Source organism: Oryza sativa, chromosome 4, assembly GCF_034140825.1.
Source record: "Oryza sativa Japonica Group chromosome 4, ASM3414082v1".
NCBI lineage: Eukaryota > Viridiplantae > Streptophyta > Magnoliopsida > Poales > Poaceae > Oryza > Oryza sativa.
This window is the reverse complement of record NC_089038.1, coordinates 34,759,285-34,771,783: the sequence shown is the minus strand read 5'-3', so window position 1 is coordinate 34,771,783 and position 12,499 is coordinate 34,759,285. Positions and strand designations below refer to the sequence as shown.

Below are 12,499 nucleotides of genomic sequence, written 5' to 3'. Positions count from 1 at the left end.
CACATTTCTCATTGATGAGCTGAAAGGTATGGAAACCGAATAATGCTCTTCACCGGCCGTCAACTGGGCCAGGATGAATCATTCATTCACATCATTCTTCTCAGGTTTTTATCATAAGGATTGTTACTGCACTGGAGTACCCTTCCTCCCTGATAAAAGCAGGGAAGATCCAGATGGAATGGAACAGATGATAGCTGATCCCAAAACAAAACAGAAGCTGCCAAGTTGATCAGATACACACTACATACCCTGTTGTCGGTTTTAACAGATAAAACTCTGAATTCAGTGGAAATTTCCGCTGTTAGACACAGAAAAATAGGAAACAGGGTCGAAGGAATATCGTCCGTCACATAAACGTAGGGATATTTTCGTCTACACCTTATAAAAACTCTTGTAAGTAGTGTACCAGGTTCCTCCACCCAATACATTGATCCCATTCTTGAACTTTAAGATTTACTAAAACATAAATTTGTGGCACAGAATTTCGCATAAGCAATTGAATCCGTGTGATGATCATGCGAGGAAGTTAATGGGTCCAAACCTGAAAACCTGCATCTCTCCGGTGAAACCGGCCGCGGGATTGTCAGCTCAAGAACTCGTTAACAGCAAATGCTCTCTGTCCCGGGACCTGAACTGAGCTAAGCTTGCTGCTGAATTGTGACAACCAAAACAGGTGTATACAGTTCGTGGTGGGCCCACTTTGCAGTGATATTTTTGCAGCTTGATTGACGTGGAGAGAATCCGGGGAAGGACGTGGGCCCTACACAGAACCAACGGACAACCGAAACCAGCTTCCCTTTGCCTTCCTTCCTACTAGCTTTGTCTGAATTTTCTGATGCTGCTCTTTCGTCTCTCACGCTGCAAGCCTGCAACTGCAGTATGGAGTTGCACAATTTGCATTTGCACACCCTCCATCTTGGAATTTGGAAAACTATTGCTGATAACATGAATCATTTCGTCTTCATGTGAGCGACGCTGATGCATTCTATCTTCTACTGCAGTGACTGCCTCACTGCAGGTACAGTCACCGAGAGAATCATCTCGCAACAGCTAAGCTAATCTCTGAACGTGCCGAGAAAACACTTAGAGACTATTCTTACCTTACGTGGCATTCATTTTTCTATCCAGTTTCTTTCCCTGCTAAAACTACATCACCATCTAAATTGAAAGCAGCTGTGTTGATTCATGAATCAGCTAAAAAATATCATCGATCTCGCGCGTGGGCCATGACAATCAATCCAATAATTTTGATGGTGGTGGGGTCCGGAGGCCTGCACTTTGCGCCTCCTCCTCGACAAAACAGCTCGATCGATCCATCAAGAGCCAGATGCGATCAATCATACCTGCAATTAACGTACAACCTAATTCCCCTTTATATATGGCTATAATCAGCTGCATCAACTGCCCTGGCATGGCAATCGCTGTAGCCGATCGCCGTTGCTACTGCGATTGCCTTTCTTGTTTCCTCTACTCTTCTGAAGCTCATCGCATTTTTTTTTTCAGTCGGATGTGTACAGATCACCTAATGCTAAGTTAAAGATCACAGTAAAATCACTTTTTGGAAACTAGCTAACTAATTACTTCATCCGTTCTCGAATAATTGACACTAGCAGTACTATTCAAGCTCAAATTTGTTTTTTCCTGAAATTTATAAACACCTAAGGGTGTTATATTAGTCAAAGTAAGATGATCGTAGTCATCAGTGGCAGTAATTCGAGAAACGAGGGAGTAAACAATTGGCTCATATGATTGGAGAATCATTGTCATACATGTAGCAATGAACGCATGGATTATACAAGAACTGAAAGAGGCAGTAACATGCTGCATGGCACACTAACTGAAAGTCTGAAACTCTCCAAGAGAATACACTACCACATCGAGTCCAGAAAGCCTGGCTGTCCTTTTCTCTCCCCTAGAATATACCAGCTAATAGATAGCACAATTTATCAAGGAAAAGCAGGGGAATATACCCTAAATATGGAGATCCCCATGGACCATGCATGTCTGGTCTACTTGCCGAATGTGGAGTTGTCCGTGTACGTCTCGGCCAACCACCGGGTCTCTCGGCTACTCTGGAGGGCCATTTTCTTCTGCAGCTTATGGTGTCTTTGAAACCCTCTATTAAACAGCGCGTTAGCCACGTGGAACGGGATGATTCATTAACATGTAATTAATTAAGTATATATTATTATAAACTTAAAAATAGATTTATTTAATTTTTTAAGAAAACTTATATATTAAAAAAAACATATCATTTATTAGTTCAGAAAACGTGCTAATGAAAAATAATAAAGCTGTAGTTTGGAGTTGAAGTTTAGAATTCAGCTGACACAAATAAGGCGGTATGTGAAAATTACTCCAGAAACCCTTGTGATTAACAGGCAGTATAATCTAGATTTGACAGGCCTTACATTGCTCGTGGTTGATGTTAAATACAGTACTGAAGAAGTGTTCTCTGTTTGTAGTGCATTCGTTTCATACTGGACCATCAGATTGGCTATTCTGTCACTGGTGTTTGTCTGCTCTGCAGCTTGATTCTTCTTCTCGTCCGGAGAAAAAAAAACTGTCACAATACAATACTGTGCTCTTCAATTTTTTTTAAAAGGAAATGCTGTGCTCTTCATGGTACAGTATCAGACTATCTACGCTGTTGCTGACAGTAACAAAGGAGCACATGCACCATGCATTGAGCCCAGAAACCAAAGCACACGTGTCATGGTCAGTTAGAAGCTTTCAGAAAAAGCTGTGCGCAGCCTTCGTAAAAAAAATGCGATGTGAAGTCTTTCATTCTGACATGGTCCTACACAACACTGATGATAATGCACGCGTAAATTTCATAAAATTAAAATTATGAGAAAACTATATATTTAAATCAATGTATCATAAAGTATATAATTAGAACTAAATTTATCACCAAACAACAAATTTAGCAATAAAATTATCATAAAAATTTTATGTCTTCCACCAAGTACAAAACTACAACTTTTATAATTAACTTTATCATAACGGTACTGCTAGATATTTAAACAATGTGATAACTTCAATATTAAATTTGTAGTTTTGAAATACTTGATCTTAAATATATAGGTTTACGATAAATTTTGAAATACTTGATCTTAAATATATAGGTTTACAATAAATTTTGTATAAAGCATACCTATAATTTTATAATACAACATATTAAATATATACTTTTACGATAACTTAATCAACTTCCACACAGTTTTGTAAAGTTTACCCGTAAATCACAATGCATGCAACATTGCAACACTCCAACACACAGGATTTTCAGCATCACATTTTTTTTAACAATGCCGTTGTATTTTGGTTTGGTTGTGAGAATTCACAAGAGCCAAGAACTCTGCATCGTTCTAAAAATAATTACAAAAAAACTCTGCATCGACGGAGAGAGTGAGAGTGGATGGACCACATGGACAGGTGCCCATCCAGCTCGGCTGTTCAAGCCGGCTCGATCTACGAGCCGGCCGTGTTTCGAAATAACCCAAAAAAAAGAGGGGTCAAAACGCAAAAGGGGCATCGCTATAAAACCGCGGCTCCGCGGGCGCCAATCCACCGCATCATCGGCTTCCCTCCGGCTCGAGCCAATCTCTCGCTGTGTCTCTCTCGCGCTCTCCACTAGCACCGGCTCGGCTCGGCTCGCGCGGCGGCGGCGGCGGGGCGGCGTGGCGCCGAGGGAGGGGAACGCCGGTGTGGGGAGGGCGGCGGCGAGGGGACTCGCCGGCGACGAGCTGGTTTGGGTATGAGAGGGGTTACCCATGCGGCGCCGACCACGAGCGTCCCCCGCCGCGGCTCCATGGACGGCCTCCTCATCTTCGTCTTCTACCTCTCGCTTCCTATACGTGGTGGCCGCGACCACTCGTTAATCTCCTCCTCTAATTGTTAGCCGATCTCGCCTCTCCCCCACACTCTCTGATCCCGCTCTCTCTCTCTGCTTCGATTCGATTCGATTCGATCTTCTCCACCTCGTCGCCGTCGAACGCAACTCGGATCGGGAGGATAATGGACCAGCCTTCTAATGGCTTCGCCGCCGGAGGTGCGTCTCCGATCAGAATACTCCCCTGTTCTTTTTTTTCCATTTTTAGGTAGAGAAGTCATTTTTTATTTTATTATTTTTTTGCAAATTGATATGTTCATCAGTGCTATTCAATTTCAACCATGCATACAAATCCCACACGCAACTTTAGATTACTATCCAAGTATAAAATCCAAGTTGATTGTGTTACGGCAAATATTGCTGTCGACCTGTCGTGGACTGGCGTCCCAATCGCAATCGATTGTGTGAGTATGACAGTGCAGTGCTTTAGTGTCACAAATCGTAGGGGTCAGAATGTTTCGATTCAGTAAATGCTGATATGGAGCCATCCTTTTTTTTCTTTTTTTTTTTGGTTCCGGTGAATACGCAAAAGGGGTTGCGTAGCCATGGATTAAGGTGGTGAAAGCAAAGCTAAAATCCTATCGAATATGAAATGTGTACATATCTTTAACTTTATACCTTTTTTGTTCTATGTAATAATTATATAAATACATAAAGTAGGACCCTTCATTACTGTTTTCTTTTTTAAAAAACGAAATGTTGTAAAACGATCCTTTAATTGATTGGGGACCATCCCCCATTGTTTTAAATCTTGCAATATCAGATGAGTCACAGTAGTGTAGATACCATCAATCAGCAAGAATCTAGAGGAAAGGAAGGGATTGTGATGGCAATTTGCTAGCAAAACTGTGAAAGAGATGTGGAACAAGGTTCCAAAAATTGAGGTCTCTAAAAGAGTAAAAGGTCAATAGGAAAAAAATGGTATCCCTTGTCCAGAAGAAGTAGCATCCGAGGCCGAATTGTTTCCTTGTTCTTGATTGCATTTTTTGCAGAATATGCTGCTGCATCGATTAATCCAGACTGCTCTGCGTCAAATAACTCTATGGATCATTCTGCTCAATCTAATTCGAACATGACACTTTATTGCCAAAAACCAACTGTAATGAATAAATCACTAACAAAGATTATTCAGTTGGCCACTTGTGGGCTCGAAAGCACAACTATTTTCAGTCATAAATTTAACAAATGACACATGGTTGCACTGAATGAAACTTTAAATGTGCTTATTCATGTACATGTTTGAGAAATATGTGATATTAGTTGAGCTACAATTCCAAATTGATTTCAATATTTAACCCAGAAATTTACTGTGCGGTGCATTCAGGTCTTTTTCTTCGTCACATTGATGGGCAAAATGCCTCTCCCCCTTCTGTCATTGTGATTGGTGGAGGGATTTCAGGCATTGCAGCTGCTCGTGCGCTGTCTAATGCTTCGTTTAAGGTAAATGCTGTCATTGAAAGATGAAATAACTATATCTCTGTCTTCTATATTCTATTAGCTTATTGTCCAAAAATAAGTTAATGTTTTGATGCTTCCCGGGCCCTTTTTCTTAGATACTTTTACATAACTACAGGTCACACTATTAGAGTCACGGGACCGACTTGGTGGCCGTGTGCATACTGACTATTCTTTTGGCTGCCCAATTGACATGGGAGCATCTTGGTTAGTTGCATCCCAGAAGTAGCTATTTTCGCCGCCTTGCAACGTGTTTGGTTTTCATCTCATGGTTTTATCATGTGGTTCAGGTTGCATGGTGTATGCAATGAGAATTCATTGGCACCACTGATTAGGTTGCTTGGCCTTAGATTATATCGCACCAGTGGTGATAACTCTGTGCTATATGACCATGATCTGGAGAGGTTAGGAGTTATTCCTAACCCATAAGTTTATCCTCAACTTGATGGGCTTTCATTCTCTTACAATTGTTGTTTTTGTTCATTTAGCTATGCTCTCTTTGATAAGGATGGTCGTCAAGTTCCCCAGGAGATAGTGACAAAAGTCGGGGAAACATTTGAGAAAATTCTTAAGGAGGTATTGTCATCGTTTGCATTTCATTTGTTATCCATCAAATGCTTTTATGCAACTCTTGTGAGCTTACTTTGTTAATATTGCAGACGGTGAAAGTAAGAGCTGAACATGAAGATGACATGCCTCTTATTCAAGCCATCTCAATTGTGCTTGACAGGAATCCACACCTAAAGTAAGTGGAATTTAGCATTCACCTATATCTGGAATGGTGGTGCTTTAGCGACGGGGTGAAATGTTCTAATGATATGCATTCACTCTTACAGGCTTGATGGTTTGCAATATGAAGTACTGCAGTGGTGCATATGTAGGCTGGAGGCATGGTTTGCCACAGATGTGGATAATATATCTCTGAAAAATTGGGATCAGGTATGCAATAGGGGGCACTTTTGTATTTACATGCGCACATGAAGAATTGTTGTATTCACGTAGAGCAGTGGACTGACCTTTCAAATTTACAGGAACATGTTCTTACTGGTGGCCATGGGCTTATGGTGCATGGTTATGATCCTGTTATCAAAGCTCTCGCGCAAGATCTTGATATCCACCTGAACCACAGGTATGCAGTTACATATCCTCATGGCCAAGTAATTCACATAAGTTCTGTTTCATAGGTTTCATAGTTATAATCCCAAATCTATAGTATCTTATCTCTTAACTTTCCTCCAGGGTTACCAAAATCATCCAGAGGTACAACAAAACTATAGTATGTGTTGAAGATGGGACAAGCTTTGTTGCAGATGCTGCTATAATAACTGTCCCTCTTGGTGTACTTAAAGCAAATATCATCAAGTTTGAACCTGAGCTCCCAGATTGGAAGCTTTCATCAATATCTGATCTTGGTATTGGCATTGAGAACAAAATAGCCCTCCGCTTCAATAGTGTATTTTGGCCAAATGTAGAAGTGCTAGGCAGGGTTGCCCCAACATCAAATGCCTGCGGTTACTTTCTTAACCTTCACAAAGCCACAGGGCATCCGGTTCTTGTATGCATGGTAGCAGGAAGATTCGCATATGAATTCGAGAAGCTATCCGATGAAGAATCCGTAAACTTTGTCATGTCTCAGCTCAAGAAAATGCTACCAGGAGCTACTGAACCGGTAAATCCTCAAAATTCATTTTCAGACCATGTACAGTTGAGTACTGTCAATTTCAGACTATGAACAGTAGCTCTAACACTTGTGCTACACAACTGCAGGTCCAGTATTTGGTTTCAAGGTGGGGAACCGACCCGAATTCGCTTGGTTCTTATTCCTGCGACCTTGTTGGGAAGCCAGCTGACTTGTATGAAAGATTCTGTGCTCCGGTGGGCAACCTGTTTTTCGCTGGGGAGGCCGCCTGCATCGATCACTCTGGGTCCGTGCATGGAGCTTATTCTTCAGGCATTGTTGCTGCAGAGGATTGCCGAAGGCATCTGTCGACGCAGCTAGGCATCTCCGACCTTTTCCAGGTTGGGAAGATTATCATGAGGGAGGAGATGACTGAAGTCATGGTCCCCTTCCAGATATCCAGGCTGTGAAAGAAGAACAAAGCCTGCCTATTTAGCACCGTGTTTATCCTGCAGCTGCTATGGTTAATATTGTAGCTGCTGCTCTGTAGTTTCCTAATTATCTCAGATCCTGTACCGTTTCACAGTTTGATCGTTTATGTGTATTCAAATAAAAACAGAATAATTATATATCAACAGACCTTGTTCTCTGAATCCATGGATATTGCTTTTCATTTACACATTCCCAGTCAGTACTGCTGAATTTATTTTAGTTTTCAGTGTTTGCCTTGAGACTGGAGGGCTGTAGTAAACTAGTAATCGTCTGATCGAACTTGGCTTGCGCCCCCATTTGCTTCATTTTGCATGTATATAGGGTTGTAGATGCAGGCTAGTTGCAGTTCAATGGTCATAAACAGTGGAGGTTTTTCTTTCTTTACTTTCATACGTAGATCTCCACTAATAATAAACCATACAGCATCCTGCATATTCGGAAACGATTCCACCATCGTGTGAACCATATCAAACGCATTCATTCCACTGTAACATCTGCTGCCACAATTTGCAATGTCCATCCCATCCTGTAGCATCAGACTTGTAAATTGTAATAGCCACAAACAGAGAATACATTAATTCCCTCCCCCACCACCTAAAAATCATTTTTTTTCTTTCAAAAATACATATTTCATTAAAAAATCTATTATTTATTTTCATTGTATTTTGTTTTATCATAAAATGCATTTTACCATGATTTGTATTTTACATATTTACACAAAATATTTAAGACGAATATTCAAACATATATGTCTAAAAGTCAACAACCACATATTAAAAAACGGACTCAATACTACCTCCTTTTTAAATAGATGACGTCGTTGAGTTTTGAATACACGTTTGACTAATCGTATTATTAAAAAATACGTAATTATCATTTACCATATTTTTTAGTTGTTTTATCATTAAAATTACTTAAAGCATTATTTATATGTTACGTATTTGCACAATTTTTTAACAAGACGATACTCAAACGTAACGTTATCTATTAAAATACAAAGGGAGTATATATATTATCTGTGTTCTAGTAGTTCCTCTTGTAAAAGGAAGAAAAGATAAAAACAAACTGGTGCCGACGCCAACTATTTCCACCGCATTTGGGCCCACATGTCCGGGAGCCAAACGCGGCTACGCGACCCAAACGCAAACGCAAAGGCGGAAGCTGGGATCCCGTGTCGTCGCCGACTCCGACTCCTCCTCCTCCGCTCCATATAAGACTCGCCCCAACCCCCTCATCAACTTCATACCAAACCGAACCGAAGGACCCCACCCAAAATCACACGCGCCAACCAGATCAAACCCACCTCGCAGGAGAAGAGAAGCGATCTACCTCTCCTCGAGGTGGTGGTGAGGATTTGGAGTTGAATTGTGGGGAGGGGGACCTCGCGGGTGTTGCCGGTTTGGAGCCCAAGATAGGGTTATGAGCTGCTTCGCGGACCGCCGCTGCTACGCCGCCAGCCGCCGCCAGGACGGCCTCCTCGTGTTCATGTTCTTCATCTCGATTCCCATACGTACTAGTAGCAGTAGTAGTAATAATTGTAATTCCAGTAGTAGTATTAGTAGTAATCTCCTGTAAGCGGAGTTCCTCCTCGCGGCTGCGTGTACGGGGACGGGAGGACCTTCTTCCTCTTCGTGTTCATCTTCTTCTTCTTCTTCCTCTCTTCCTTCGGCTTCGGCGCTGGCGGCTATGGATCCCAATAGCCTCAAAACTGGAGGTATGAATTATTCCCACTTTTTTGTAATTTTTTTTTCTGAAATTTTATCTGGTAGGAGTACTTGGTAGTGGTGCGTCGTGAAAGGTGGGAATATTTCCCATTGATCATAGTATTTTTAGAAATCTATCTATTGTACTTTAGAATTAAATTTTCCACATAGGGAAGGTGATCATCACACTTTAGATTTTACAAGATTATTAGAATTTATAATTCTAGTTGGGTACAAATTGGTTAGTTAGTTGGTAACTTGGGTATCTACAGTATTATGTAGATTAGTGAGCTTGATGTTCAACGTGATTTCTCTCTCTTATGATTCACATACCTGACAGTAAAAAACATTTTTTGTTCAGGCCTCTTGCTTCCGACCATTGAGAGGCAATGTGCTTCGCCTCCATCCGTCATCGTGATCGGTGGGGGAATTTCAGGGGTTGCAGCAGCCCGTGCTCTCTCCAATGCTTCGTTTGAGGTGACTGTTTTGGAGTCCAGAGATCGCGTAGGCGGTCGTGTCCATACCGATTACTCTTTCGGATGCCCAATTGATATGGGAGCCTCATGGTCAGTCTCACCCTGAATTGTTAGTGTGAGAAATTCACTTTAGATTCTGTTCATACAAGCTTACTTACTGTTCATTCCAAAAATTCAGGCTCCACGGCGTTTGTAATGAGAACTCCTTGGCACCATTGATTGGCTATCTTGGGCTGAAATTATATCGCACTAGTGGCGACAACTCTGTTCTGTATGATCATGATTTAGAAAGGTAATCTTTTAGCTCTTGATCTTACGCTTTTCTTTACCGATCCGCACAATCCTTGTTGATTCTTACATCAACTCTGTCAATTGATTCTGTTACAGTTATGCACTCTTTGATAAGGCTGGCCATCAGGTCTCAAAGGAGACAGTTGCTAAAGTTGAAGAAACATTTGAAAGAATTCTTGATGAGGTACATAATGAACTCATTTATACTTGGTACTTCTGGTGCCGTTTGAAGAGCATGTTCAGTTCACTATCTAATTTCTGTTGCATTAATGTTCCAAAAAAAATTTTCTGTTGCATTGCAGACAGTTAAAGTGCGTGATGAGCAGGAACATGACATGCCCCTTCTACAGGCGATTTCACTTGTTCTTGAGAGGCACCCCCATCTGAAGTATGCACATTCTTGTACCATGCTATCAATTTACTCACAACATACTTAATAAATTCCTAGGATGCATCATGAGAGGTTGACTGATATGGTTACCATTATTTGTAGGTTACAAGGGATAGATGATCAAGTCTTGCAATGGTGTGTCTGTCGGCTTGAGGCATGGTTTGCTGCAGATGCTGATGAAATATCTCTGAAAAACTGGGATCAGGTTAGCTGAAATCAGTCTATATTAGCACACTGCACATTCTTATAGTGACATTAGTTTGCTTAGTGAAGGATATTGGTAAATTACATCGAATTGTTTGCCATCTTGCATAGTTAGTTACTTATGTTTGTATTCCTCTTAACTATGCAGGAGCATGTTCTTACCGGTGGCCATGGTCTGATGGTGAACGGATACTATCCTATAATTCAGGCTCTTGCACAAGGTCTAGATATCCGGCTTAATCAAAGGTGTGTTCTTTTACCTCCCGAGCATACAAACACAACAATTAATTTCAGCATACTGAAGTCCCTTTTTCAGTGTATTTTGGCTCCACAAAATTACTTGTCGTTTCACTTGTCAATATTGCTAAACAGTTTTGCTTACTCGCTTTTGCTACTGCTAAATCTTCAGGGTAACCAAAATTGCCCGCCAATTCAATGGAGTGACAGTTACCACTGAAGATGGAACAAGTTACTCTGCCGATGCTTGCATCATTACAGTACCGCTCGGTGTGCTCAAGGCAAACATAATCAAGTTCGAGCCTGAGTTGCCCTCATGGAAGAGCTCTGCAATCGCAGACCTTGGTGTCGGTATCGAGAACAAGATCGCCATGCACTTCGATACAGTCTTCTGGCCTAATGTTGAGGTGCTGGGAATGGTTGGCCCAACGCCTAAAGCATGTGGGTACTTCCTGAACCTCCACAAGGCCACCGGCAATCCGGTCCTCGTCTACATGGCCGCCGGTAGATTTGCTCAAGAAGTGGAAAAACTGTCAGACAAGGAGGCCGTTGATCTGGTCATGTCTCACCTGAAGAAAATGCTACCTGACGCCACTGAACCTGTGAGTTTGCCATCTCAGATCATGGCCACAGTTAGTTCCATTTTCGAGTTCGCATTATCTGAATGAATTCGTTGTTCTTGCGACTGACAATTTGCACTTGTTGATTTGTGTTATTGCAGACGAAGTATTTGGTTTCACGCTGGGGTTCTGACCCGAACTCGCTGGGTTCCTACTCGTGCGACCTGGTCGGGAAGCCGGCCGACGTGTCGGCGCGGTTCGCCGCACCGGTGGAGAACCTCTACTTCGCCGGCGAGGCGGCCAGCGCCGACCACTCGGGGTCCGTCCACGGCGCCTACTCGTCGGGGATCGCCGCCGCCGATGAGTGCCGGAAGCGCATCCTGATGCAGAAGGGCATCCCTGACCTCGTCCAGGTCAAGGCCTACGAGGAGATGGCCGGAGTCATTGCTCCCCTTCAGATTTGCAGGACCTGAAAAAACTGAACCTGCTCCACCCTGCCATTGTCATGGAATCTGGATTGATTCAATTGCCATGCCTATGCCCTGGAATCTTGATGATTCAATCACTCATACAAGTTCAAGTTCATGTAGGGGATTAACTGCATGAATCAAAATTATTAATTAATAATTATGTAATTGTCATGTTATTATTGAATAAATAAATCGAGATCATGCTTGAGATCTTTGTACTGGGACACAGTTTCAATTAATTAATGCTAGTAACAACCTTGGAGTGAATGAATGTGAGTAGTTGGGCTGGAGTTGCTTGTTCGTCTTTTGCTGCTGTGATTGCAACCTGCGAGGGAGAAGTGCACGGCTGTCTCGTCTCATGCCTTTGCTTGCTTTGAGCCTTTGACCGTCGCCGGCGGTGGATGGCAGCTGACCTCGACGTCGACGTGGTGGAACACAAATTTGGCGCCACGCATAGTTCTGAAGATGACAGGTCATCTTGTGACTACAATAAAACGCTACTTCCTTAAAAAAAATTCAGTTTTTAATACAACATTTAACTCTCCGTTTTATTTAAAAATCTTCTAATTAGTATTTTTATTTTCGTTAGATGATAAAATGTAAATAGTATTTTATACGTAACTATATTTTTAAATTTTTATAAATACTAGAAAAAATGTTCGTGCTGAAGTATATTTTAATTGGGTGAAGTATATTTTAATTTTATT

At 41.8% G+C, this 12,499-nt stretch overlaps 2 protein-coding genes across 2 annotated transcripts; both read left to right on the top strand.

Moving 5' to 3' along the window:
- The first annotated feature begins 3,572 nt into the window (after positions 1–3,572).
- LOC4337360 (polyamine oxidase 5-like) lies at positions 3,573–7,621 on the top strand. Its single transcript, XM_015780966.3, has 10 exons — positions 3,573–4,054; positions 5,220–5,335; positions 5,469–5,557; positions 5,641–5,754; positions 5,839–5,926; positions 6,010–6,095; positions 6,187–6,289; positions 6,382–6,479; positions 6,590–7,019; positions 7,118–7,621. The coding sequence occupies exons 1-10, from the start codon at positions 4,021–4,023 to the stop codon at positions 7,436–7,438; spliced, it is 1,479 nt and encodes a 492-aa protein (XP_015636452.1). The 5' UTR covers positions 3,573–4,020; the 3' UTR covers positions 7,439–7,621.
- A 1,187-nt stretch (positions 7,622–8,808) lies between these two features.
- On the top strand, positions 8,809–12,092 carry LOC4337359 (probable polyamine oxidase 2). Its single transcript, NM_001419942.1, has 9 exons — positions 8,809–9,174; positions 9,525–9,729; positions 9,818–9,931; positions 10,027–10,114; positions 10,233–10,318; positions 10,424–10,526; positions 10,674–10,771; positions 10,935–11,364; positions 11,484–12,092. The coding sequence occupies exons 1-9, from the start codon at positions 9,147–9,149 to the stop codon at positions 11,793–11,795; spliced, it is 1,464 nt and encodes a 487-aa protein (NP_001406871.1). The 5' UTR covers positions 8,809–9,146; the 3' UTR covers positions 11,796–12,092.
- Positions 12,093–12,499: the final 407 nt, after the last annotated feature.

Excerpts from the sequence above, each read along its gene's own strand:
- LOC4337360 (XM_015780966.3), top strand. The coding sequence starts at position 4,021 with ATGGACCAGCCTTCTAATGGCTTCGCCGCCGGAG. Across the intron at positions 5,755-5,838 it reads TATGACCATGATCTGGAGAG|CTATGCTCTCTTTGATAAGG; the intron begins GTTAGGAGTTAT and ends TTGTTCATTTAG. Across the intron at positions 7,020-7,117 it reads TACCAGGAGCTACTGAACCG|GTCCAGTATTTGGTTTCAAG; the intron begins GTAAATCCTCAA and ends ACACAACTGCAG.
- LOC4337359 (NM_001419942.1), top strand. The coding sequence starts at position 9,147 with ATGGATCCCAATAGCCTCAAAACTGGAG. Across the intron at positions 9,175-9,524 it reads CAATAGCCTCAAAACTGGAG|GCCTCTTGCTTCCGACCATT; the intron begins GTATGAATTATT and ends TTTTTTGTTCAG. Across the intron at positions 10,115-10,232 it reads TTGAAAGAATTCTTGATGAG|ACAGTTAAAGTGCGTGATGA; the intron begins GTACATAATGAA and ends GTTGCATTGCAG.